The sequence below is a fragment of the Temnothorax longispinosus genome, chromosome 8 (assembly GCF_030848805.1).
Source record: "Temnothorax longispinosus isolate EJ_2023e chromosome 8, Tlon_JGU_v1, whole genome shotgun sequence".
NCBI lineage: Eukaryota > Metazoa > Arthropoda > Insecta > Hymenoptera > Formicidae > Temnothorax > Temnothorax longispinosus.
This window is the reverse complement of record NC_092365.1, coordinates 2,524,176-2,551,936: the sequence shown is the minus strand read 5'-3', so window position 1 is coordinate 2,551,936 and position 27,761 is coordinate 2,524,176. Positions and strand designations below refer to the sequence as shown.

Below are 27,761 nucleotides of genomic sequence, written 5' to 3'. Positions count from 1 at the left end.
GATTATACACGCGCGGGATAAGATTATCGGAGAGTATCTCAGCGTCCTTGGCAAAGTGTGTCAATTGGATTCATTCTTTATTCGGTATTTATTAATTATTATCTATGTCTCTAAGCGCTGGCGGCGGTTAATTGTTGGAGATCCACGGTTTTACAAAGTATACTTCTTTCTCTCTCTCTCTCTCTCTCTCTCTCTCTCTCTCTCTCTCTCTCTCGCTCTTTCTCTCTCTCACTCATTCTCTCTTATTCTCTCTGATAAAAATGATCATCGCGATCACACGTGAAAAAGGCGTGTCTGAAAACGCACAGGTACAAACACATGCGGTGCCTCCGAATGACGATTACGCAAGACTTTATTTCGTCAGATTCTCTCGCGTTTTGCGTTAACGGTATATAATGCATTTATGTATAAATATATACAACGTATGTATGTGTCAGTGTATGTATATATGTATGTGTGTGCGTGTGTAAAACGCATCGCGATACCTTTCCCATCTCTCTTACGTTGCTACCCTCTGCAATTAGAGCGTCAAATTGCCAGCTACGTGAAAAAAAAGGTAAGGGAGAAACAAGGACGAAGGGGGACCAGCAACACACACATACATGGCGAAGAACGAGCGGAACTAGGATCACTCGTCGCGAACTTTGGTCCCAGCTCGTGGTTGTCGGCGAAGGGATTTCTTGCCTGTGAAAAATGCCTAGAAGGAAAACCTCTCTCTCGTGGGACCCCCCTCAAAATCAAAATGAAGGAGGAAGCGCGAGCGGGACCAAAGCGCGCGCGAGTAAACGGAGCTGTCGAGTCTAAACGGAAATCGAATGGAAATTTGTTATCTTCCTTACAAGCTACCTTTAGCTTTAATTGAAGTCACAATCTTTGCGATAATTAACTACTACCTTTCTTAACGATTTCGTGACGACACGAATTGAAAAGATATCGTCGCACATTTATACCGAATTTATATCGGGGGTCAACAAACTTGGAACTCCAACGGGCGTCATTGTAATTAAATTGGGCATCAATCAATCGGAGACTACGACGACGAATCCGTTCTCGTTACATATAGCATATGATGAAAAAAAAAACTATAGTCTCCTCTAGAGTGTCAAACGCCAGCGGAAGAAATCCAAATAGCAAGTCCGCACGTGGGTCTTTCCGGGTTCTAGAGTTCTAAAAATGCGGGATGTAAAAACGACGTGAAGGGTGTGCTGTAAAAAAGAAAGCGAGGGCGGGGGAAAGCGAGGGGCCCATCCTTCTCTTCTTTGCGCATCGAGTCGTCGCACACTCTACGAAAGCCGGCGGAAAAATAAAAATGGAATGTATTTTCGAAACTCTTTCTTTTAATAATCATATAACAATACTCGTTATATTCACGATCAACATACATTACTCTTATCTATACGTTGCAAATGTTACATAAAAAAGATATCCGTTCTGCGTTTTCTAAAATTATAAAAACGACGGTAGCAAAAGTTTCGGAACCTGGCGGGGCGGTGGAACGTCGTCGCGTTCCCGTTATTTTTTTTTTCTTTCCTTCTGTCTTGTATTAACGCTAAAAACGATAGGTAAAAAAAGGACAACGGCGGGAGGTGGGGGGGGGGGAGATATAAGTGTAACGTAACTAAAGTTTTTTCCTAAGTCACTCTGCGGTTTTTTCTCTCTCTCTCTCTCTCTCTTTCTCTCTCGATCGATCTCAGTACACGTGTCTAGGAGTCGTTCCGCGAGAACGGCCGAAATCCCGTTAGGGGCAAAAGGAAGGAACACACGCATATCATCACGTCATTGTGCAATCTCTTATCACGAACGGCGAAACGCACTATCGGCGCGAGGACGAGAGTGCGGCGCAACGAAACGAGGAAGAAAGAGGGAGAGGAGCCGAGGAGAGATCCTCCCTCTCTTTCGCTCTATATATATATTATATATTCCTTTTGATGGTCGGGAGGGACGGGGGAGAAACGTTACATTATGCGTCTCATTAATCTTTAATTAGATCATTAATTCACTATTTACGAAAAGTCATAATAAAAAGTAGTACTCTATACTCGGTATTTCAATAATATCGTAATAATAATTATATATATATATATATATGTATATTCCAATAGCTTTATCTATAGTTATCGTCTATAAATCAAATAATTAATTAATTAATTCATAATGTATCGTCGCGCGCGCGTGTATGTATACAGATCGCAACCTATTCTCTCGAATACGGTTCATAAATATAAAAAAGAAAAAATTGTATGTAATATTCATATATATATATATATAGCGTTGCATGTAGCATTCATCTCTCTTTCTCGTTCGCTCGCTCTCTCGCACTCTCTCGCTTATAATAGTAAATCTCGTTACGAATGCCTCGTGCACCAACGAATCCCTCTCTCGTGGCATCGCTCCCCCTTTCTCCCCCTTTCTCTCTCCCTCCTCGTATCTCCGATATTAAATGTGCAACCATCCGAGAAGAGAAAGAGAGAACAATGCCCGCGCGTCTGCAGTTGTAAGCACCGTTGGTTGGTATTGTCGATCGACCGCGTCTCGAACGAGCCCTATACAAAGGGCTCGATTTTCGCAGCTTCTCGCCCACCCTCGTTCGCGACTTTTGCGACGGCGAGAACGGAAGTTGACGACGAATGGCTACGAACGTCGTCTCCGAAGGGAAGAGCTCTTGCCCGATCGCGTTTTCTTTGTATAAAATTTCACCTCTTCTTATTCCACGATTCCTAATTGATTAATCGGACGCGAGAGTTGGCACGCGCGGCGTTCGAACTGTCTGTAATACTATTCAAGAGTGTCTCGCTACCGCGAAGGTGCGCGCACCACTTTCAGATTTACAACACTGCCCTAAAAACACAGCCATACTAAGCCAAATACTTTTTTGGGGGTTTCGTCATTTACACGATTACCTCATTCCTTCACTACTGAAATCGTTCATTTAAACATCTACACTCGATTACCGTCGTCTCCGTGCGTCTTTCCCTAACAATTCTCGCTCGTTTCTCACCGATTGTTCGATTAAAAAAAAAAAAAAAACAAGGAAAAAACAAAAAAAGGATTAAAAAAGGTGAGAAGGAAAGGAAAGGAAAAACCGCGTACATGGTCGCCCGCGATCCTGTTCGATCTTCCAAAGCCTTTAGCATCCGGGAATGAAAAGCGAATCCGAATTGGGATGGAAAGAAAGGGCTCTCCCTTTTCGGAGTAGACGGAGAAGCGAGAAACCGTCATGCGAAGCGACGCGACGCGCGTTCTTCCTCCGCGAAACGTAATCTACGAGGAGCGTTCGATAAGTAACGCAACACATTTACTCATTCAAGGTTCGTTTTATTGCAGCTTTAAACGCATCATACTTTTTCCCAATTCTCTTTGGCTACGAAAACCTACTTTTCAACACGGTCTTCATTCAATTCTATGGCCTTACGCTACCTAGATGCGAAGAAAACCTGTAGGGGATTCTGCATGTGTCGAGATACGCAGAAGGGCATATTAGAATTTTTAAACAATGGCCACAGGGCACAAGGTATGCTTGAAGTTCAATAATGTCCGGGGCTACCCCCCGTTCCCCTACGTCCTTGCGATGCCACCCTATCTCTCAGCTTTCACTTTCTTACTTCGGCTATGACTTCCTTGTTACTGCCATATCTCTTCCCGCAGATTGCATCTTTCAGAAGACTAAGGAGATAAAAGTTAGAAGGTGCAAGATAGAAATGAGGTTCCTCTGGGTGAGGAACGACATTCCGTCTTACAGATCCCGAACACCTCCTGACCCTCTCATCTCTTTGGTCCCCTGAAAGACGCAATACGCGATAGCGTGCAATAACAAAAAAGTCATAGCTAAAAGTAAGAAAGTGATTGAGAGACCGGCAAAGTGGTACCACAAGGGCTCCGCATACAGGCTGTCACATCTTGTGGCGTAAAACCATAGAATCGAATGGAGATTATTTAAACCTGCAATAAAACAAACCTTGAAGTGAGAAAAATATATGTTGCATTACTCATTGAACCCTTCATAGAAGGAATGTGTCTCGAATACCAAGTTTCCTTTTCTTTCTTATCTCTCGTCTCTTTATCTCAATCGAGACTCGTCACGTTGCTCGGGAGGGAGGGGGCGCGAAAACGAAGTCTGGGTTCGCGATCCGCGACGTCGACGTTCGCCGGAAGTGCGGGCGAACGGAGGGAACGGCGAACGTCGACGGTAAGGAGTTTCGGAGGACTCCGATTGCACTCGTAACGATCCGCCCGAAAAGAATCGGTGCACCCGATCAAGGTCGACCGCTGATCTTGATCGAGTTCCGTCAAGTTGGCTCGCTCTCTCTCTCTCTTTCTCTCTCTATCTCTAACTCTTCTCCCTACGTTCTTTTCTTTCTTTTCCTCTACGCACCGTTAATCCCGCGAGAGTGACTTAACGAGGAACACGATCAAAGCGCGTGCCGCTGAGAGTTCAAACGAGAATTCGTAGCGCATCGGTGTGCTGTGAATGAACGTACGTCTTGAGCGAAGACGTGTACATATGCCGGCGTTACGTGTGTATGCATACGTTTCTCGGTGTAGCCAGTCAAGGAGTTATCCGATAGTGTCGCTTGATAATTAGCTCGCGAGCCTAGGAGTCCCGATGATCGCGAGAATCGTCCTCGCGATCGCTCTTTTCCTTTTTTTTTACGTCAGCCTTGCTTTCACACTACGGGTGTGTATGTGTGTATATGTACGTGTATTAGTTTTAATCTTCCCTTCCTTCCGATTTACGTTTCTATCTCAATCGTCAGTTGACTTAATTGTACACGATATAGCTATATTATACAAAGTATGCACTTCAAAAATATCCGACGCCACGGACCTTTTGAACCACAACATGCTCACGCACTCCCACGTTATTACTAAGTCGTTTTAAATAGGTGGCGAAGAAAAAGGTGGGGGAGGGAGGCGGATCGGGGTGGCCGAGCGAAGGGCGAAGGCGGGGGCGAGGGGAGGGAAAGGAGGAGGAGGAGGAGGAACTTACACTTAGAGCTTTACTATGATACAACACTGGCAATAGTCATGTAATGTGGTTCGGTGTGTGTTTTGTACGCGGGCCAATCTGTAAACCCGTGTGTAGTAATAACGCGCGTGAACTCGTCTCTCTTTCGTTTGTTTGCAAATATTACAATAGATTTATGCATGAATTGATCATAGTAATAGATTAATGTTGATAATAATAATAATAATATATTATAATATATATAATAATATTAATAATAATTAATCAATAATGGGCAGGTAAATTAATAATCATCGATAATAATAGTCTAGTATTTACAGAGCTTTCACGCGAGGGCCCGGTACTCGAATACGCACTCTCGTTAGTTACATTTTGATTGAACTGTACACACGCAGTGGACCCTCAACCGGAGAAAACTACGTCACCTCTCTTCCTTCGTCAAAATTAACACGTTTTTTTTTTATATATAAACCTTCCCGCGCGCACTAGCAGCCTGTTGTGAATTTCTATTTTTTGGTTACGACAACGTTAACTCGTCACATGAGGCCGATTCTCTCGACAAGACACTCGGTTGAACAGGCATCCTGTCGAAAGTATCGCCGTTTTTTTTTTCAAGTTCGACTTTTCCACAGACGACTCGCGGCATTCGAAAATGTGCGGAGTCACTCACGATAAATCCATAAAATTTCGTGGTTTAAGTTACAACCTTCGGTGTGGCGCTTAGGAATTATCCTCTTAGTAACAAATTTTTTCCTTAAACGAACATATTACTTAACGTACGACCTAAATTATATTTTTTTTCCCCGTACATACAACATTCTAATGGATTCTCCCTATCTATGTGTTATCGTTTATCTTTCATACAAGTCTTTATCATATACTTTGTATTTTTCGTTACGTTAATAATAGTAGCGGTATATAATTGCGTACATTTACGCAAATACTAATTACGACCTAATAGTATTTGAACTATTAATTATTAATTAACGTTAAGTATACACAACATACATATATGTATATATATATATATATATATAATGTGTGTGTATATATATATATATATTTGTACGATTTCACTCACCCTGCACGAGTAGCAGCGAGGAAGAGTGGTAGAGTCGAGGGGGCTCTGGAGGATACGAGGGGAGAATACGTAATAATAGTCTCTCGATAGTTTCGCTTTAGCTTTTCGTTCCTCCTCATCCTACCGATTTGCGGTACTTTCTTCTCGACCAAGGACGAAAACAATTTTGAGTCTATTTGAGCCAGGCCGAGTAGAATTGAAAAGCACCAAACGTCGCGTTAATCTTTCCCTCTTGTCTTTCGACGTATCGCATAATGTAGAAAATCGAAAGAGAAGATATACGGCGTGCGCGCGTGCGCGTGGGCGCGCGAACCGAGCGTCTCGGTCGCATCATTGAGGATCGCGTAATCAGAAACTATCCTGCGGGCCTAAGGGAGTTCAAACCCTCAGGCATGTCAGGCTCAATCAGGCTCGACGAAACTTGATGGAACGTGCTGCTTGTCAGGCTTTCACTTTAAGCTGCGCGAGCGCGAATTTCTCAAGATAAATTATCTAATGGTCTCATAATTTCGCGAACGTTTCGTATTATTTAAATTCACGCGACGCAGACGGTCGCAGCCGTCCGAGCGCCGCCGTCGTCGTCTCCGTTAATGGAAACACTTACATAACCATCGACCGATGTGATCGTCCGTAACAGTCACTACAACCCCTCGACGAATTTGGAGAGTTGGTCCTGCGGCGTCATTGGCGTCACCTCGTTGGCGTCTGCGCCGCCATTCGTGGGCGCCGGCGCCGGCGAGGGATGATGAGGCATAGCGGCGGGATGGCCGGTGGGCGCACCTGGACCGCCACCCAGCTGCGAGAGCATCATCTCGCTAGGACCGCCGCCGAGCTCGTGGGCCGGCGAATGCGTCGGCGTGCCGTGAGGCGGATGGTGATGCGGCGATGGTACCGGACCCGATCGCGGCGACGGTACCGGCTGATTACGCGGGGAAGGGACAGGTCGTGGCGAGGGGTTGGGCTGTGGAGATCGGATGGGCGGTGGCGAACGGACTGACTGCATCAATTGTTGCTGTACGGAGATCCCCGGCGGACCCATGACGCCTTGCGGCGAGGGCACGGGCGGTGGAGTAGGTTTTAGACCTGCCTGACCGTAGCCTTGTTCGTTGAAACCTCCGTAACCTAGGGAGTTGGGCAAGTGTTGGTCTCGAGATACCGCTCTACGTATTATAGCCCCACTGCTTTCTAAGTAATTACGATAGTTCATGTAATTACCAAGAAGAGATGGTCGTATAGGTCGTTGTTGACCATAGGGTGGCGCTGGCGGCTGAGTAAACGGCTGCTGCTGCTGCTGCTGCTGCTGTTGCTGCTGCTGCTGTTGTTGTTGCTGTTGTTGCTGCTGGGCCACCTGCTGTTGCCTCTGTTGCATCTGCTGCACCAGCATCTGTTGCTTGTACCATGTTGCTTGCGACTGCTGCTGCTGCACTGGCTGCTGTTGTTGCGCCTGCTGCGTCAGCATCTGTATCTGCAGTCTACCCTGCTGCTGCTGCTGTTGCTGCTGCGGCTGTTGCTGCTGCTGCTGCTGCTGCGGCTGCTGCTGTTGGGACATCATATGCTGCAAACCAGGTTGCTGTTGTTGTTGGGGTTGATTAGGACCCAATGGGCCGACTCCCCCACCATGCTGACCAGGTTGTTGCTGATGAACAAGCGCAGTCTATTTATTAAGAAGATCAGAGTAGTGAAATCTGTGTAATTATATGGATACATTATATATATTTTTCAAGTGTTAACCAACTCACTCGTTGCTTGATAAAGGCGGCCATCAACGGTGGATTGCTCTTGAGTATTTGAAGTATTTGGTTCTGTTGGTCGGGCGTATGTGGGCTCCTGAGAGTTTGCATCAACTGTTGAAGAGCATGCTTCTGCATATTGCTTGCCTGCGGACCGACCTGTCCAACCGGTCCAATCACGCCTGGTTGCCTCGGCATTTGCGCACTCATTGCCATCGGTTGAGGCTGATGCTGCTGCTGTTGCTGCTGTTGCATCAGCTGTTGCGGTGTCTGCTGCCGCGCCAAGTTGGGATTTTGTTGCATCACCGCATTCGACTGATACCTGCTAAGAGAAGAAGAAACACGCGCAGGACTAAAAAAACGCGTTCTTCCTCTACTATAATTCGTTAGTCAGTAAGGTATTGGTAAGAAGAGTCATATAAACATAAGGAAAATATATAAGAAAAACCGTGTAGATTTAATAGATACCTTGCAGCTGTCCACTGATCCATCGGAATGAGATGCGTGCCACTGGGATTCGGCATCTGGACCGGCAACGGCCGCTGCATTTGTGGCGGCGGCATTACTCCGCCCGATTGGCCGCCCACACCGACACCCACGCCAACACCACCGCCAGGCGTCACCTTGCCGTAACTGACATGCGGTGCTTGTTGCCTCGCTGCTTCCTCTTGCACCTGCTTCACCACCTGTAGGACATGAGCGGGAGGCGGCTGCGTCCCGGGTTTCAATCCAATACCTTGTTGATGCGGTGTCGGCAAATTCGATGTGCTGACACCAGGTTTCATAGCGGCTCCAGGTGTCATGGCAACGTTCGAGGTCTGTTGCCCAGCCTGCATTGCGGCTACAGGTCCGGTGGGCCTCGTATTCATCACAGCCATTCGCCTCCTACACGAGTAAACGCGAATATTGTCAATACATACACACATACATCTAATACATACACAAAAAGTCGATGATTCTACTAACCTGAGCAGTTGCGCCTGTTGTAATCGTTGCTGCAATTGCTGCTGCTTTATCTTGTGCTTGATGTTGGAACAGAATGGAACGAGACACTTGGTCTCTTGGCAGTGTTTCGCATGATAACAACACAGCGCAATCAGCTGTTTGCATATAGGACAACCGCCATTGGTCTTTCTCTTGCAATTCTTTGTATGCATCACCACTCGCTTCATCTTCTGGCAACTCGGTAGACGACAGTTAGCATCTCTGCACTGGCAGGCATGCACTAATGATTGAATGCATCTCTGTATCGATAATTTCCTGGCCTCCTACGTTGCAGAAACAAAAAAGATACGAGCACATTATAGGTTTATCGTAATTACAATACATAGATATTTTTAGAATAAGCTGACAAGTTACCTGTGGATTTGTTTGTTTCGCATCCGCAGGCGAAGAGCCATCATCCAAATCAAAGCCAAGTTTCTCCATCGGATGCGGATGACCGTCCTTATCTTTACAACTTACACATAAATCGAAATCCTGTAATATAAAGTCGGAATTACAGTAAGCACGAAAGTTATGAAAAGTAGTAAGAGTATTTTTCTCCAAAGCAATCTAATACGTACGTCACAAACTGTACAATGGTATCTGGTCTCCACATGACTCTTGCAGTTATTGCAAGTGTAAACAAACTTGTCTTGGCCTTGATTATGTAATTCGTACAGCATAGACATGGAACTGAACTTCGCTCTTCGAAGAGATGAGAACTCGTAATGCCTCTCTCTTGCCATTGTGAGAAATGCGTCACGGCCGTCCATCAGATCACAATTGATGACGGGATCGGGATCTTGGATAGGCTGAAAATTTAGATAAGAATTAATCTACGCATTAATAATACGTAGATACGAATTAATAATCGCATAAACCAAGCTTCTGGGGAGGAAAAAGATCTGTAAAATATAAAAAAAAACTTACTCCCAAACTGGCTGCACTTTGAGCGTGGTGCAACCTAATGACGAAAAACACCTCCTTGTGTTTTTCCATGGTGGCAAAGATTTTTGCGGAAAGATCATTGCCGGTCTGAGGAGTGTTCGATTTCTTGCTGTTTTTCCTTTGATTCGCTTTAGATTTGTTGGATTTCTTGGCCTTCTTCTGACCCTTCTTCTTACCGTCTGGAGTTTCCGCGTCTTCAGACAGCGAAAATATCTGAGAAGATACAAAGCCGACATAAATATATTAGACGAGAAAGACGGTTATTGCGTGCAAATAGAGACATTTATTTTCTATAACTTACCGCGTTTGCCGCTGCAGCAGCTGCTTCCGCCGCTTCAGCTTGTTTACGTTTCTCTTCTTCTTCTTGATCTAATTCTTTAATACTTTCTTCCAATACGTTCGGCCAAAAGTCGCCCTCAAAATATGGCAAGTCCGCCGCGGACGAAAGCCTGTCTTCCATGGCTTGTTTTAAAATGTCCTGTAAACAAAAATTTCATTTGTATTTCAGTTTCAAAGTAAAAAAATGCATGCGCAAAAAGTGAATGTAAAAAAAAAATGTCGTCTGCAAATCCTATGTTCAGTGCTATAAATGTAACAAGAACACTGGCTTTACCGCAGACATTAATTTAAGTCTCGTTTGACACCGATACGATATCGCGACACGTAACGGAAACACAAGAGACTACTTTAAAAATCAACGAAATGTATTTTTCTGCTAACCTTATAGTCGAGCACGATTCTTTCGACCATTCCTTTATCCAACATCTTCTTGTACCACTCCTGCAACCTCTTAGGCTTTGGTATTTTTTGTTCTGCGGGATGGCAGTGGAAGATATAATCGTCCCCTTCGGAAGGTGGACAAGCCCATATGTGAGCCATTGTATACCTGTAATTTCACATTTTCTTTGTTTCGTATTTTTTTTTTAATATACACAAAATTCATACCTTAATATATATTATCATGTGTGCGCTACATAACATCCAATGTAATTTTTTTTTGTTTAGCAATAAACTTACCCGAGTTGTTTCGCATAATCGAGATATCCAAGAAGAATCTCGTGATACACAGCCGTTCGAAATTGTCTAGGCCGGAAGAAGTGGACAGAGTCCAGATATGCGATGTAAACCCGTCTGGTGTTCGGCGGCGTGCATTCGCTTCCGTACTCCTGTACGTGCATACCGAAAAAACAGACGTCGGTGCCATCAACCTCCTCGAACGCAAATAAAGCTTTCGCGCGGTACGGGAATTCGCCGGGCATGTCACCATTCTCGACGAATCTGCTCCGCATACCGGGTTTGACCTCGACCACTTTGTCGCTAGAAGCGACCACTCTGATCGCAACCTCACCGGCGCCCGCTTCCTTTTTCTTCAGGAAATTGTTCACGCGCGTCTCGATATACGTGCCGAGTTTCGTTACGGGCAATCGTTTGGCATTGAACTTATTTTCTTTGCGTTTCTGTCCCTTCTTCTTTAAGCAATTATCACAGGTAAACCTGTCAAAGGAAAAGTAACTTCTAAGTACACGAGTTTTTTCGCAGTTTCTTGGTAGAATAAAAGATAATTATTTACCCTAATGGCCAGATTGCTTCCATATGGAGTACACAAATTTGATGTACCCTCCTACCACAGTCAGTACAGGTTACAAAAGGTTCCAATTCTAAGTGATCATTCTTCATTTCCTGGAACTGTTCTTTTTTGATGGCACTACGAGGAACAGAGACGTCTTATAAATCATACCGGATTGTTAACAAGATTACGCGCGTTATTTGATATCACTTACGTTTGAGGCTGCGTTGGATCGTCTCCCAACGTCACTGTGTCACCAGGAATGTCGTTGAAACATTTCTGACAGAAGGTGTATCTGTCGGAAAGAAGACCAATTCCCTTTAGACCGCTATTATATTGGCGCCGTGTGTTTTATTATGTAAATTCGATGTACGACGCCCAATTTTATTCCAAATGCGTGTCCAAGTCTCGGCGTATCGATTTCCGTCAATTTCCGGCAAGTGTTTTTTTTTTATATATATACATTCAATTTTTTCGTAATTACACGTGCATGCAATGGCCAATTGTTTCGGATCCGATTTTGGTTTCAAAAGATTGTGGAAAGACATCGTTTGGATTTTTTTTTTTTTCAATTAGAGTTTTCCAAGTATCAAGTTTTTCGCAGTAGTAGAGTCGAAAAGAAGCAAGGTCGCAGGCAACACAAGAAGTAAGCGGCAAACAAGGATTTGTGTATGCGTGCGCAACCCATGGGCGAAGATAACATACAAAGAAGAGAACAGTGCCAATGTTAAAAAAATATCAATTTATACGTCATTTTCTAAATTCTAATCGCATATACCGAAAGGCTATGTAAGGCCATTTATATCCGTCGATCAATAAGCTTTTCTTACAAACGCTTTAACTTTCCCCACGGTCTACTTTAAGGCTACATTTTCTACTTTTAATAAGATACATATCCCTTAAGTATATGCGCAACTAATAAAGAAACTTTAAGTGCGTGAGTTTAATACGAGAGAAAATTCGTACATGTAGCTTCGAAAAAGTGTAGCTCAGGGGACTGACCTGCTTTTGCAAACATTGTCAAAAGCAAGTTAATTATCCTGTCAATTTAATTTAGCGTATTCAGCGACAGAACACTTTTATATTAAAAAGGCCCATGCAAGATGAATACGCGAAGATCACCGTTTTTCAAATGCCCTATAGTATAGAACATTACTTCAAGTGTATATAAGTTGTTGCGACATTTTGTTACAAATATTACAGATGTGTCGCTATTGTGCCTTCTGATTACAAAAATTGCTCAAACTAAATGTAACATAATACTTAAAATGTCATTTCTCACGTACTTAATGCAGATTGAGAAAAGTATAGTGGATTAAGCAAACTTCGACAATTTGAAGTGAGAATATATCTATGTGTAAAAATATATTAATATATTAATATTTTGATATTCAGCATTAAAATATCTAATATATTTAACATTAACATTTTAAGCATTAGTATTTTCAAATAACGTATTCTCTCACGTCAGTTAAGTTCCATGCATCATAATTCAATATGAATTGAATGTACTGTGTATACTGACCTGTTCTGATACGAGTAATACTTTGCATCCCTGGGTATCGTGCACAGCTGCTTGCCGTAGCAACAGAGCACCTGCGGATTGAAGGTGTATTTTCTGCCGCAACAATACCCAAGGTTCTGCATCACGGGGTCTATCTCTTGCTCGAAAACTTCCGAGAGCTGTTAAAAAAAAAAAAAAAAGAGTTAATTATATACAAACACGTAAAGTATGTTTGCGATAATGTCAGATAAATATTACCTTGGTGCAGTATCTGTAGACTCGTGAAGTCTTGCGGTTATAGAGCCAGGCATTGTCAAACATCATCCATACATCGTCGACGTACTCCCACGGATCGCTGTACTTCTCCGTGTCCAGTTTTTTCTTGATCGTCGACAGATCCATCGGTTTCTTCACGATGGTTGGATAGTCCGGTATACCCAACGCTTGCGGATCCACCGGTTGCCGAAACGGTATAGACTCGGGATCTTGTCTATATAGTTTCTCCAATGTCGGCATAAGTGCCTGTCTAAGATCATCGGGCTTAAACAGGCACTTCTTCTTGTCAGTGGATCCACTTGGTTGAATAGGTTCCAATACCAAGGGCTTGATATCGGAAGCGGTCATGCTCTCTTCTTTAATACCGGGAGTCATGCTCTCTTCTTTAATGCCGGGTTCTTCCTTCACGGTCGCCTCGTTTGAGCCCTCTTCCATTGGTTCGGTCTTTGGCTCGGTCTTGATATTAATCTCATTGTTCACGCTCTTACCGTCCATTCTGTGATTTTGTGACTCATCTGATGGCTCTTGTTTTATCTCCATCTTTATTTCCTCTTTAATGGAATCCAACTTGCCCTTGTTATTATTCATCGGCGGGCTGGGTGAATTGTCACGATCCAGCGCTGCCGTGATGGCAGCCATCTGCGAGGACATGGACGTGCTGCGTGGAGTGTTCAACGCTGCCCGTTCCTGCGAGGTCATACCCTTACCAAGACTCGCAAGGCCAGCAGGGGACGGTGTCGGGCCCGAATGAGGCGGCGTCTGATTTGATGCGGAAGAGACAGTTTGATTTGGTGTCATTAGCGACGGTACAAGCGGCGTGTTCGGCGTGGAAGTGGTTGACTGAGGCCCGTTCGTCGTACCCGTAGTTGTCGCAGATACACCACCCGTTGGGCTTGGCCCGCTGGACACGGGCGGTGGTATCGTCTGCGGTGTCGATGTCGCAATGCCATTGTCATTAGGCGTGGAAGCTGACAACGGTCGAGTTGGGAATTGCTGATTCGATTGCTGTTGTGGCTGCTGCTGCGCGCTTGGTTGTTGCATGCCGCTAAACGGTGATGGTGCTTGCGGAATCGACGTTACCGGAGTACCGACCTGGCTCGGAGTACTCGTCGGTTGTGACTGTTGCTGACTTTGCTGCTGCTGCTGCTGTTGCTGTTGCTGTTGCTGCTGCTGTTGTTGTTGTTGTTGTGCTGCTTGAGCCTGGACCTGCGCCAATCTAACTTTCATGAGGTCATCCCTGAACTGATGTTGGTTTTGAATAGGAGAACTGTTGGGTAAACCAACAGCCGTGCCATTGGACGTCGGAAATTGACTAGTCGTTGCATTGTTAGACGCAGTAGTGGTTGTGAGATTAGCCTGGGACATTTGGGGCTGTCCAAACGGGCTGAGTCCAGGATTAGGCACCATATTGGCATTGGATGTGGATTGCCCGTTCGGGCTAGGACCGGGAGGACCGACCAGGATTCCTTGTTGCTGTTGCTGCTGCTGTATTTGCTGCTGAGCTTGGACCTGCTGTTGCTGTTGCTGGGCTTGCTGTTGTTGTTGTTGGGCCTGCTGCTGTTGTGGGAACTGCATCCTATTGTGCTGCTGAATGGCCATCGCTGGTATTGTTCCGAGTTGACCCATACTTGGTGAGTGACTTCGTAAGGTAGGTGGTACTGTCCCAACAGGTTTCGACGCTCCTGGCATAACAGTACCTACATTCGGAGGCGCGCATGGCCTTAGTCCAGGACCAGATGTACCCGGCGGTTGCTGCTGCTGCTGTTGTTGTTGCGCTTGCAGTTGTTGCTGTTCCTTCCGTTTTTGTCGCTTTTCGTCTACGTCATTCGGTAAATCGCTCTTAGAATTTAGGTACATGTTAACTTAAAAAAAAAAGAAGAATATAAGAATATAAGAATATAAAAGAAAAAAAAAGAATATGACTCTGTTACTTGTAAAAAAGTTAATTGAACCGTGTATGACTATGTGACATGTATATATTTTGTGACGTTTTCCAACGAGAATAGACGATACAGAATAACACAATAAATTTCATTCTTGTTTATCGAATGTTAAATAAGGATCAAATGATTCACTGTATTCTTTCACTTAAAAAAAAAATTTAAAAAATAATAATGACAGATTTGGGAATTGACTACAAGACTGTGACTTTAATAAATCCTTCGATGTTGTTGAAATTACGTACCAAGTTCCTTTTGAATCTTGTAGATTTTCTCGGCCAGCAGATGATAATATTCTGACCGGGAGTTAGCCATTTCGTACATGTCACCTTCCACCTTCCTCGCGTACGCGACCAAGTTGTGCATTCTTTTATCGAGCATAGCTTGTGGATCGGGAGTCGGGAATATTGCTTGAACCCTGAGAAAATAAGCAAACACACATGCTGGAACACGAGTTTCAAATGAGTGCGCGCTATTATGTATAATAAAAGTCTCACTAACAATTTATGAACGAGATGGTTCCTGAGATCTGGAGTGACGGACAGATGCCACTCCTTTGTTCCTTGCACCGGTGTCGCTGTGACTTGACCGGGTTGAAGACCGCCTGGAAGCTGTAAATTCGCTAATCTATTTTCCGCACCTATCACACCAGGTTGTCCGGACTCGTTCAATCCGAACAATGTTTGCATATTAACGGACTGCTGTATATTGGCAGCGGCCGCTGCCGCGGCAGATGTAGGTCCGGTCGTTGGTACCGTCTGATTGCCGGCTACCCCGACCGTACTAGGATCGGAATTTAAAGGAAGAGATACGTTCGGAGCGACTACTTGTTGTCCGGCACCGACTACGGATTGTCCCGGTGCAGCTGAAACACATATGGGCGCCCATCGCTTGTTGCTTTTCGCGTAAAAATCTATACAAATCATATTTTATATTTTTAACAGAATAAAAAAATAATATAATAAAATATAGTTTTATACACACACATATATATATATAATTTTTGTAAGATGTTTTAGATTTGAAAAAAAAAATGCAAAACAATTAATAGATTTTTTATAATAAAATGTTGTGCAACTCACTCTGTGTTTGAGGTTGCGCTAATCTAACGTTCCCCAATGCCCCTGGAGGACCACCCGTCATGCCGGGAGCTGGCATTCTAACGCCTCTACCAACGCCTTGACCGGGTAAAAGCCCCGGTGTTGTTGTCGGACACTGAATTCCTAAAGCATCATAAGCCCTTCTCATTTCGGATGGGCTTGGATTTGGCTGATTATTTGGTTGAATTGCGGGTGCTAATAAAAATAATACATACATACAACATAAATATAAATCGCCGAAACATTAAGATGAAAGATATTCTTGCGCACAATTACCTTGCGCAGAATTTGTCCTGTTCTTATTTGCTTGTTTTATCGGCAAGCAAACCGGACAATCACTTCGATTACAATGCTTCCAATGACTGATGATCTGCCTTGACATGCTACAGTGAGGCACGGTGCAATTCTTTCCGGCTTGACAATTCGTCATGTGATTTAGAACATTTTTCATAGTTTTGCAGTCCGGCAAAGTACATTGTCTCATCTCGCCGTTTGCTTGGCTTTCGCGTCGTTGACATTTATGTGCATGCAAAAGTAGCACCAACTGTTGCTGAATGAGTCTACATTTCTCTGGATCAGGTGTCGATTTCGCGCCTAAACGCCCCAGATAAAGTTCACATTCAGCAAAGATGTTACACAAGTAACACGATTTACAATGGTATAAGATAAACTTACCCGTTGGAGTACCAGTACCAGCCATTTGTCCTTGCGTAGCTTGCTGCGGACCTGGCTGTCCTCCGGTCGGCGCACCCGATTGTGGTTGAGCCGGACTTGGTGCTGGTGGTTGCGCCTGTTGCGCTGCCGCTCCACCTTCCTGACCACCCACAACGTTCGTAGTGCCGATCGGACCAGCAGTACCGGTAAATCTGCTGGCGGCGGCTGCCGCTTGCATGGGGCTCATATTCGTTCCTACACCCTTTTGCTGCGGTTTGACGACACCTACGGGATTATTGGTGCATACAGTTACTCCTGCTCCTGGTCCAATATTTGGAGAACCTGTATTATAAATTTTGTTTTCACCGTTCTACATCTACATCTATTTATCACACTGTTTTTTTTTTTCGATATAAATATACAAAACAAAAGAGGATATATTTTATGTACCATAATTGTACGGATTCGACGCGCCTAATTGCCCCATAGTCGGTATATTTGCCATATTAGGAGGAGCTTGCATCCTCGGACCACCCTGGCCGGGACCGACGATGCCGACTTGATGCACCTGTTGGTGAGGACTCTGCCCTCTCGCTGGACCAACCATATGCGCCTGTTGTTGCTGCTGCATCGCTACAGCCCTCGTGTTCATCATCCCGGGACCGTTTTGCATCGGTGTAACCCCATGAGGAGCACCCGGATGATGTATCGCTTGAGTATTAGGGCCCATCATGGTTACCTTTAAAAGATTCTTGGTCAAATTCAACTACTTATCTTTTTATCGGAGAAAACATAGTTTACTGTAAGATTACGTTAATCAACGTACTGTATTTAAAGGTTGTTTGTTCAAACTGTTGGTTACTATCAAGCTTCCGCCGGCCATTCCTCCCATGTTGTTCCCGCTAGCGGAACTAGTCATCACTAAACCGGAGTTCATGCCGCCCGGCATCGACATCGCGGGGTTACTTCCGGCCATGCTCATGGACGATTGTAAACCGCCCATCGAATTCGCGATCGACATTTGATTATTCGCCAACGAACTGGCTATACTACTTGGTAGGTTACCAAGACTCACGACCATCTGCGGATCGACTATCCCTCCCTTGGAAACGGAAACGTTCGGTGGCGATTGCATATTCGGACTTTTGTTGCCTAACGTTCCCGCAGCCATTACTAAGGAATTCGCCACCAAGTTTTTGTTGCCCTGTTCAACGATTGTTTGTGAAATATAACGTCGTTTAACAAAACTCTAAGATATCTATGTGATATAACGCATACCTGTTGCTGGAGGAGATGATGAGAGAGTTGTTGTTGCTGCTGCTGTACATGTTGTCTGAGTTCTGTATCGAGAGCACCGTTTTGCTGCCCTGGGCCAGGACCGGTCGCTGGTGGCTTAGTGCTCTCGGTCGTGGAACCCCAAGAACCAGATGACAGCAAGTCATCGGGAAGATCATTTTCAAGATCGAACATTTCTGTGTTAGAAATGTAATCTGAGAATGAAGAAGAGAAAGGAATTAAGAATCACCGTTTCTTAAAACATCCACAACGTGTTTCCGGTCGTGATAACAGACACTGGCTATCAGAAAAATACATCTCTACATTTGTTACACCTATATGCAAGTAGAATGTGACTTATGTATCTTCATTCATTACTTTCACTTTTACTGTTTCATTTTACTCGCATACCGTGTGTCAAAAATGGATTGACATTTTCGTCTGTTTCAAGCTTGTCGCGAATGCACATCAGCACACTGTACTGTTTCCCGAGATAACCAGTTCGCAGATTTAAACGATAATAATATTGAAAATGATAAGTACCATAGATACCAAGAAATCATTAGTAATTTTACAAGGGTAAGATTTTAGCGCCGTCACCATAGCTTTTAGCATCAAAATTTTTAGCAGAGTATCTTTTCGATATTACAAATGTACGTGTTACATCATTATGTGCATAATGTATTATAGCCTTATATATACATGTATACACATATAACTGCATGTAAATATACATATATACATGCGTGTATATAGAGACACGTACAGGCAAAGAAGCATTCGATTTTCATCTATATTACAAGGAACTTCCGACGCTATTAACATCACTTGAAAAAATGTTGGCGTAAACATTCCTGAGCAAATAAAATTGTTGAAATTTACTCTCGTCTACCCACGACTGACCATACATTGACGGAGAAAAAAAGGGTGTACATATAAATATATATACGGATACGTATATGTAGGTAGAGTATACAAATGCAAAAGGAGATCCTATATATTAAGAAGAAAAACGGGGGCGGGGGGGGGGGGAGAAAAAAATATACAGAAAATTGTACGTGGTTGTAAACAAACATGAAAAATAAGACATGAGACATACACTGCATGAGCATAACGTAAAGGAGCCTTATTCTACAGCAGAATGAAATATTTCGGCACAATTAAATTAGTGCTAAACTAAACAAGCATCCAGCGAAGCTACCGAATGGCAAACTTTATATAGAAGAGAGTCATGCGAAGAAATCAGTCACTCTAAAAAATATCTGTTCAAGCAAATAATACTCCTGAGAACGCGCTACGTTCGTTATAAGAGTGCGTCACTTTTCTTCGTCCTAAAGTCAAATGCACAATGATTTCCTCAAGAAAACTCGAAAGAAGATCCGTCCGCGCGCACGCACAGGTTGTCACTCTATTTACGGTTTCAGTTATAAATATCTGTAAAGGATTTAATTGACATAGACCTAGTCAACTCTCCCCTCCCTCCCCCCCTCCCATCCCACCTACGCTATTTATTATCTGCGCCGTATCGTGAGCCCTTTATGTTACAAGCACAGGGTTGTGTGCATATTTAATTTCACCTTTGCAATTCCTCCGCAAGTCCACGAGTGTGTGTCGCATGTCTATATGTTACGTTTGATTCACATTGAGAATGTCTCACGGTGTTTATTACAGAAAAGAGGGGAAACTTGGCTTATCCTGAATCTTTATGTACCTTTAGCGATCACCCGATCCAATTTTTCTCCATTGCTATGTAAAGTGAATCAGTCCGTGATCAGAGTAAGACAATACTTAATACATCCGTATTGTCGGCTCTATAATATGCTCTGCCATCTATATATACATGTATTTTTTATTTTTTTTTCAAAAATAAAGATTTATCACGACATCCGTTTTTCTTTCACTTTCTTCTCTAACTGTGTCGACAATAGACAAAAGTTACTGAGGGAACCATAGTGACAATATGCCAAAACTATCACCCTCATCAGAAAGTACCGCAACTGGAAGGCGCGTCACTGAAAACCAGAGACTGAGACAAGTAAACTTTACGAGAGGAACGATATGGTACTATGAGATGATCGGACGGACAAACGAGATTTTAATTTCAATTTTTTTTTTCTGCGCTGCCGGACTTAATGCTTTTTGTTTTTCGAGATTGTCGCTTTTTGATCGGATAATTGAATATTTACTTCGTTTCTGGACGGTATTGTTGTTCCAGTGTTGCTGCATCTGATGCTGTTGCAGATGTAGTTGTTGCGGCTGACCCTGAATTTGTTGCATGTTACCACTGCCACCTCCCCCGTAGTTCGTATAAGCATGGTGCATCAATAAAGGCGGCATACCCACTACTATATCACAGTTTTTCGTTTTAATTTAGAATGAAGGAGAGAGAATATACTTGTTGAAGCTTTGTTCTCTTGGATTATTGGTACTCGGTATAAGTGGTAGAAACAGTTTGAGAATCGACTTCGCGCAATCGTTATCGTCGACGACTCGCGTCGTCCTCGCGCGCCCGCCGCGACTCTACTCCACGCGAGGCTCTCGGCGAGGTGAAGTCGCCGTAAAGGTGTAAAACCGAGCACAAACTGTTTCTGCGACTTTCTGTGACTCAGTACCCTCGCGAAAGAAGCGATTCCGAGAAGTCCGCGTTATTACATCCGAATAAAAGGTAATTAAACAGAGTCGGTATAATATAGCGTTATATGTGCGTAAACAACTTCGAGACTGAAAACCGTTGAGGGATGATTAAGATGTGTGTGTTTCGAAGGGCTAATTAAAAACAAAAAAAAATTTAAAAAAAAGGGGGGGAAGAACAAAGAGATATATTAGCGCATCGTTCATGCCAGCGAGATGTAATCGTTTAACATTAAAGTGTCATGCACCCTCATGCACTACAGGATCGCAACTATGTTTTTAAATCTAGAGTACGTCTAAAAAGAATGTACAGAGCTGCACGTCTCAGTATGCCACATTCGTCTCTCTCAAAAAAAAAAAAAAAAAAAAAAAATTAAAAAAAAACAGAAGGAGGCGGTGAGCGTGGTAAGACGGAGGAAGTGAACGGACAGAGAATCGTTCTCCCGGAGCGAAACTCGGCGGCGCCGCGCCGCGGGCTCTCCTCGTGGCCATCCATCTTGCGTCGTCGCGTCACGAGGGTGTCGCGGAAACGACCGTCCCTCCGATCGGCGGCTCGCGAGTCGACGACGGCGACGGGGGAGAGACCGAGAGAGAGAGGTACGCGCGCCGTAAGCGCGTTTAATTCCGCGTTCGATCTTGACCGGAGCCGCCACCGCCGACGCCGACGCCGACGCCGCGACGCGCGTCTTGGCGCGCTCTGGATCGCGCCGCGGCGCGCGTCGCGACGCGGCGCGTGCCGCGATTTCGCTCGGGGATTCGCCGACGACGCCTGCGGGGGGGCGGGAAGGGGGGGGTCCGGTCCATCGCGACGCGTCGCCAACGGACGTCGCCAGCGATGGCGGGTCGTCAGCTGCGCCCGTCGGCGAGAATCGCGAAAACCGCGAGCCGAGCGCCGGGTAACTCTTTTCTTCGGCATTCCGCGGGAGCGTGGCATCGTTTACGTTTAAATTCAGAGGAGCCTCTATAAGGTTAGTCGTCGCGGAGAGAGTAGCGCGCGGTTCCTGGAAGACAGGAAGAAAAAGGGGGAAGGCACGGTCGTGTCTCAGGTATACAAAGAAATCGGAAGGACAAACATCGGAAGTAGGGAGAGAGGACGGGGGGAAGGTCGCGCGCGCGGGGGGAGGGAGCGAGTCGAGGAGATTGAAAGATTCAAGATCGTCGCTTGGGCGACTTGGCCAAGAGCGGGGGGGGCGGTGGGAGGGGGTGGGGGCCAACTTACCCGTCGAGTCCGACGTTCCCTGGAACGGATCGAGCTTGGGCCGCTTCGGCGGAGGGCCGTCCACCAGGTGGTCGGCCATGGCTCCTCCGCGCGGCTGTTATCTTTCTTCCGTAATAAACCTAACCTCTCGCGCTCTTCCTTCCCACTTGCGCCCGTCTCACGCTGATCCTTCCTTCCGACCACCAGCGCGCGAGCGAGAGCGAGCGAGCGCGCGCGCGCGCACGCACGCACGCACGCACACAAACACACACACGCGCGCACACCAGGTAGCACGACCGCGTCCGGCCGTAGACCGAACGGCACCGCGGATTATAGCTTGGGGGTGTTGCAAAGCCCTGGGGTTGGCCCTGTCTCTCCTCAACTAGAAGACCACCGTCGCCGTCCTGATCGGCGCTGGCGCCGTGCGTGCTGCACTCCCCGTGGTTGCCGTCGTTCCCGATTCCGTCACCAATAACGCGGTCGCCACGAACGTTGACGACGATGATCCACCGTACGCTTCTTCTTCTTCCACCCTGCCGGCGGCGTGGCCGCGGAGCAACACGTTCACCGTACCGTAATCGCACTCGCGTGCGCGACGACAACAACAACAACGAGAGCCGCGGCGCGTGGAGCGTCCCCGTGTAGCATCCTGCGGTGCACGGTCAACCATTGGGCATCGTAGGGTTCGGGGTACGTCGAACCCCCCCGGCGTCACACGGCGTACCGCGAGCAGGTATCCACACACACGCGCGGTACAACGCACAAGCAACAACCGCGAGCAATTGCTGCTGCGGCACCACGACCACCACTACCACCAGCAACACTAGCAACAGCAACACCGCCGCGGCAGCGACGACGGCGGCGACGACGACGACGACGGCGACGACGACGGCGACGAGCAATGTCTGATGCTGCTCCCTGTGTCTCTGTCTCTTCTCTGTCTCTCTCGCGCTCTTCTCCTCTCCGGCGGCGAACGACGACGGGACGGCTGCCGCGCCGCGTCGCCGGCGGGACGGGACGGCAGATCAGCGCGGTTGGAAGCGAGCGGGCGACGACGACGACGACGACGGCGGCGACGGCGATGGCGACGCGCGACGGCAGCGGCGGCGGCTGCGGCGGCGGCGACGGCGACGACGACGACGACGACGACTCCGCCGCTCCGAACGCCGAGATACGGATGAGCGCGCGACGCGCGGCGGCCGACTCGAGTCACTCGCGGGATTGACTCGCGGCGGCGGCGGCTCGCGACCCGCGACTCGCCTTCCTTCTCGTCTCGTCGCGACTCGGATTCACCTCGACTCGCGCTCTGACTCCCGCGACTCCGACGCGACACCCCGCCGAATTAATCTCGCGGCTCTCCCGCTCACTAGTGCTCACTGGTCCTCACTCTCGCCTTCTCCCTCGCGGCACACACACATACACACTCGCGGTTCCTCTTCCGTTCCTCGGTGTAAAATACAACAATCGTAATGTATATCGGCCCCCTGCGGTCGTACGTGCTCACGGCACGACGACTCGCCAAACGACTGGCTGCGCGCACGGCGCTAGCTCACGGCGACGATGTCGCTCCCGAGGCCCTCTGGTACCATCTTCCTTTCCTCTTCTCTTTCTCTGTCTCTCTCTCTCTTCCAGCCTCGGCACACACTGCGACACACGGGGCGCGCGAACGATCCGCGGGAAATGAGCGTTTATCCCCGTGCACTCGCGCGCGATATCGGGAACGCGAGCATGCGAACGCGATCGCGGGTATCGGCACGGTCGCGGCCGCCCTGCCCGCCACAGAAATTCGCTCGGGAAAACCGATCGCGAGTACCTCCGTTACCGCACGAGCATCGGCTAACGTTAGCTAACGTAAAATGGCGGCCGCTGTTGACGAGTTTTTCTACGCTTGTCAGAATATGCCCCGTCTTCTGACTCGGCGACAACGGCCGTGGCACTAGACCGGGCCGCTGATTGGCCGAGCCGGTCACGTGGCCCGGCCGGGCGTGCGCGATTGGCGGGCGGCGCGGCACTCGCCGAGGAACCAGGAACGCCGCCGCGGCTACGTTCACGCCGCCTGTCGGGTATGAGAGCCTCCGTCGCGGACCGCTCGTTTCCGTGCGGCGCGGCCCGCGCCGCCGTGAGCAATCATGGCCGTTTACCGACCCGATCGAGTCCCGACCGCCGACGCGGAGGAGCGCCGCCGCGGGCCGCCAGCGCGGGATATCGCCGAGATCGCTCTTCTCGCCCGACGGGGACGGACACGGACAGTGCCAGCGAGTGCCAGCGAGCGCGATCGCGACTCTCTCCGCGTCTCGTATATATGAATTCGCCGGCGTTTCGAACGAGTTAATTCGCCGACACGGCCGCACGGCCGTGGATCGTCGGATCTGTCGCGTCGATCGTGATGTATGATGTATTCTCTCGGGAAAAGAGTGACGCGCGCTCTGCCTATCGCGATATCATTTTTTTCGAGAACGACCTCTTTCTCTCGCTTCTGGGGCCCTATTCTTGAAAAATATCGCATACGATATTGTCATGAATATCACACTCTGCAACCAATAGCATACTTGCGAAGTGTGATTTTCCAGTGACATTCCTGAAATATCGTATGCGATGTTTGTCGAGAATAGGTCCCCTATTTTTAATCGCGTATACGAAAGTTTTGCAAAAGTAATTAATCCTTTTCTGAAACGCGAAAATCTGTGCGATCAGGTTTTCTTTGCGATGGTTGATGCGTGAATCAATTTAAGTTCCGTCGCGAATAAAAATTTCGTGCTGTATACGCGCTTATATTTATTTCTATTCACTGTATTAAAGAACACCTCTTTACCTCGCTATTATCCCAGAAAGGAAGATAATAATGTAAAATAACGCATGTTTTGTATCGAACATCGACTTTATTAATCCTTTTACAATAATGTGTTCTTAAAATTACGTCGTGGCGTGAGATCTCGCGCGTAATCTTTTGCGTTATCGACGTTATCGGAATTATCGTATTCGTCTTCATTACGTTATAACGCAGTATATAATTGTGTAATGTAACGAGATAATTGGCGTGACAATGTCGTGGCTTTAATAATGTCAATAAATTGGCTGCACGCGTAAGAAAACCTCTGTCGATGCAGATTGGAGTTACCGAAGTAAACCGCGTTATCCATCGCCGGAGTTGCCAGAGATTTGTCGCACGTGGTTTTGTAAAAAGAAATATTCGACGATCAGTAATTCTCATTTCTAACGTAATTAACACAGACTTGTATATGACTGTTTTCCAGCAAGTTACACTGTGTTACGCAAAGCTAATTTATTGGCTATATATGTTATCTTAGATTAGAAGTTTTAGATAAATGTAGCCAATAAAATGCCTTTGTGTAACACAGTCTATAACAGTGTTTCTTGCTGGAAAACGGTCTATATTAGAATTTAAGTCTGGCAATTAAATTTTTCAACAATAAAGAATCTTGCGTTATACAGTTGCATCGAGGATTTGCGAAAACGTGGAAATCTCGTTTCGCTAAAAATCGACGGTGCAGAAATTAAAACTCCGATATGCAAAATGGTTGAAGCTTGATTGAATTAAAAATATTAAAAAATAAGCCTTAAATTATATATATTAAAATGTAGAAAAAAAAAATTGGAGGATTAAATTTTTCGACAATAAAGAATCTTGCGTTACACAGTTGCATCAAGGATTTGCGAAAACGTGGAAATCAGAAATTAAAACTCCGACGTAAAATATATATACAAAATGGTTGAAGCTTGATTGAATTAAGATGTTAAAAAATAAGCCTTAAATTATATGTATTAAAATGTAGAAAAAAAGATTGGAGAAGAATTACATTTTTCGACAATATATAAAGAATCTTGCGTTATACAGTTGCATCAAGGATTTGCGAAAACGTGGAAATCAGAAATTAAAACTCCGACGTAAAATATATATACAAAATGGTTGAAGCTTGATTGAATTAAGATGTTAAAAAATAAGCCTTAAATTATATATATCAATATGTAGAAAAAAATATTGGAGAAGGATTGGGGGAACTTAACGCCGCGTTTTCCCAAGCGCGCGCTAGCCGCTCGTCCGTCAATCGCAGTGACTAGTGATTCATCCGCGATTATCCGCGCGTTGTCTATTTCCGCGAATCGCGGGTGTCCCCGGGACGATCGACGTCGTCGCGAAAGTAACGCGGCACGCGCCATGTCATTTCTTTCTTTCTTATCTGCGATCACTTTCGCCGTCGTGATACACGTCGCGTCCGTCCCCAAGGGGACGTTTCTCGCGCGCGTCCCCTCTCTCTCTTTCTCTCTTCCGATAAAACCCTCGTGTTTCTCTGTCTCGAGATTTTGGAAAAAATTCGGAAGAATAAACATCGACGGTCGCAAGATGGCCAGAGGTGATCTATCTATTTCTCTACGCCTCTCCCTCTCTTTCGCGATCGAGCCGGAGAGGAACGGCCGGCCGCGACTGCCGCGCGCGTACAGGGGGAGAGGGCACGTTGCGCGGAACGTTCGTCCCGTTCCGTGTTCCGTGGAGAGTCCGCGGCTGGCCGCGCGCGCGGGACGGAGGTGCGAACGGCACGCGACCCGACGCACGCATCGCGCGTGAACCTGTCGGCGTCTCCCTCTCGCGCGCGACGTCGGTCGTCTCCGTCGCGGCGGCGGTGGCGGCGGTGGTGGCCGCGACGAGGAGAGCGGAAAAGAAACGGGTGAACGCTCCGACGGGCGCGGGGGGTGGAGGGGCCCTTTCGAAATGGGACGGGAATCGGATGACGGCGTGGCAGCAGCCGCCTAGCCACCCGCCTCGGTGACAGCGGCTCTTTGTATACCAATATCGCCCGCACACGGCACGTATATAAGTACGCGGCCCGTCAGGCCCGTGTCCCGTCGCTCGCGGTTGCTCGCGGTTACCGAGACGACGAGCACGGCCACGCGCTTCTCCGCGCTCTCCTTCCATTTCTCTTTCTCTTTCTCTCGACCGAAGCGACGAGGAGGTGTGGGAGAAAGGGGGGAAGGGGATAGAAAAAAGAAAATCCGCGCATATAATCCTCGGCGACGGTGATCCCGTTTCCGAGAGAAGACGCTCGCCGGGCACGTACCACATCGCTCGAGTCATCTCCGTCACGTGACGATCGAGAGGACAATATCTCGACGGGATAGATCGATATATGTCCGTCCGCGCGCGCGATGGTATATTCGATAACGCGAGGGATGAAGACCCGCGGATACGCGTGTACGTACAAAACGTCGCGACAGGGGGGCTAAGGGGGCGCGGGGAGGGCCACGAGGAGGTGATCGCGCGAACCATTATTCGATGGCGGTTACGTAACTCTCCGTCTTTGCTCGAAACACTTCGGGCGGAGGTGGGCGGCCGAAGCGAAGCGTTCTCTCGCGCTCTCGCCTCTTCACGCCGCACGGAATTCCGGAAAAGCGTAATCGATCGTTGCCGCGCGAGCGCGCGACCGCGGCCGCGCTTCGCTCACGCCGCGCGCTCCGGTCGCATCGCGGCCCCACGATTTATGTCTGGTCTGGTCTGGTCTGGTCTCGCGTGCACACACGCGACCGCTACGCGGTGCATCGACCCATCTCTCGCTCTTTGCGCTTCGCGTCGCGATGCTATACGCGCCGATCGCGTATATCGCGCGTATCGCGAACGCGCGTGGCGAGGTGCGTCGCGAAGGATTTATTGTCCACCTTTTTTGCTCATCGTCCTCTTCCTTCTTCCTTTCAGAATATGCCAAACGCCGACGAAAACTAGGAGGAAGATTATTAGGCTCTTTATGATATAGGAATTGTAAGGATTGCAGAGGAAAATCGAAGGAAAGCTGAGGTCTTCGTATGTGTTGCCAGTCGTTACGCGAAAATCATGAAACTCACGCGTCTGCATTAAGTCATATCTACGTCAGTTACATAAAAACTCGGTATTGCTAT

At 46.8% G+C, this 27,761-nt stretch overlaps 1 protein-coding gene across 6 annotated transcripts; it reads right to left on the bottom strand.

Moving 5' to 3' along the window:
- Positions 1 to 60: 60 nt before the first annotated feature.
- LOC139817938 (CREB-binding protein) lies at positions 61 to 23,734 on the bottom strand. 6 transcript variants are annotated; one of them, XM_071786261.1, is made up of 25 exons: positions 21,876 to 23,733; positions 20,212 to 20,370; positions 18,029 to 18,240; positions 17,577 to 17,954; positions 17,201 to 17,489; positions 16,772 to 17,092; positions 16,373 to 16,690; positions 16,079 to 16,291; positions 15,498 to 15,909; positions 15,242 to 15,414; positions 13,039 to 14,873; positions 12,802 to 12,959; positions 11,491 to 11,604; positions 11,280 to 11,414; positions 10,727 to 11,203; positions 10,430 to 10,595; positions 10,011 to 10,187; positions 9,692 to 9,922; positions 9,343 to 9,573; positions 9,137 to 9,256; positions 8,744 to 9,045; positions 8,246 to 8,662; positions 7,787 to 8,102; positions 7,263 to 7,701; positions 61 to 7,169 (listed from the first exon to the last, which is right to left on the bottom strand). In XM_071786261.1, exons 1-25 carry the CDS (start codon positions 21,952 to 21,954, stop codon positions 6,688 to 6,690), a joined length of 8,154 nt encoding a protein of 2,717 aa, XP_071642362.1. In that variant the 5' UTR covers positions 21,955 to 23,733; the 3' UTR covers positions 61 to 6,687. The 6 variants fall into 6 exon arrangements, with proteins under 6 accessions (XP_071642362.1, XP_071642363.1, XP_071642359.1 ...); XM_071786262.1 differs by having other exon boundaries at positions 11,491 to 11,571; XM_071786258.1 differs by having other exon boundaries at positions 61 to 7,701; positions 21,876 to 23,734.
- Between the last annotated feature and the right edge of the window lie 4,027 nt (positions 23,735 to 27,761).

Coding starts and splice junctions, on each gene's coding strand:
- LOC139817938 (XM_071786256.1), bottom strand. CDS start 21,954: ATGGCCGACCACCTGGTGGACGGCCCTCCGCCGAAGCGGCCCAAGCTC. Junction 17,955..18,028: donor ATCATCTCCTCCAGCAACAG/GTATGCGTTATA, acceptor ATCGTTGAACAG/GGCAACAAAAACTTGGTGGC. Junction 17,490..17,576: donor ACAAACAACCTTTAAATACA/GTACGTTGATTA, acceptor AATCTTTTAAAG/GTAACCATGATGGGCCCTAA.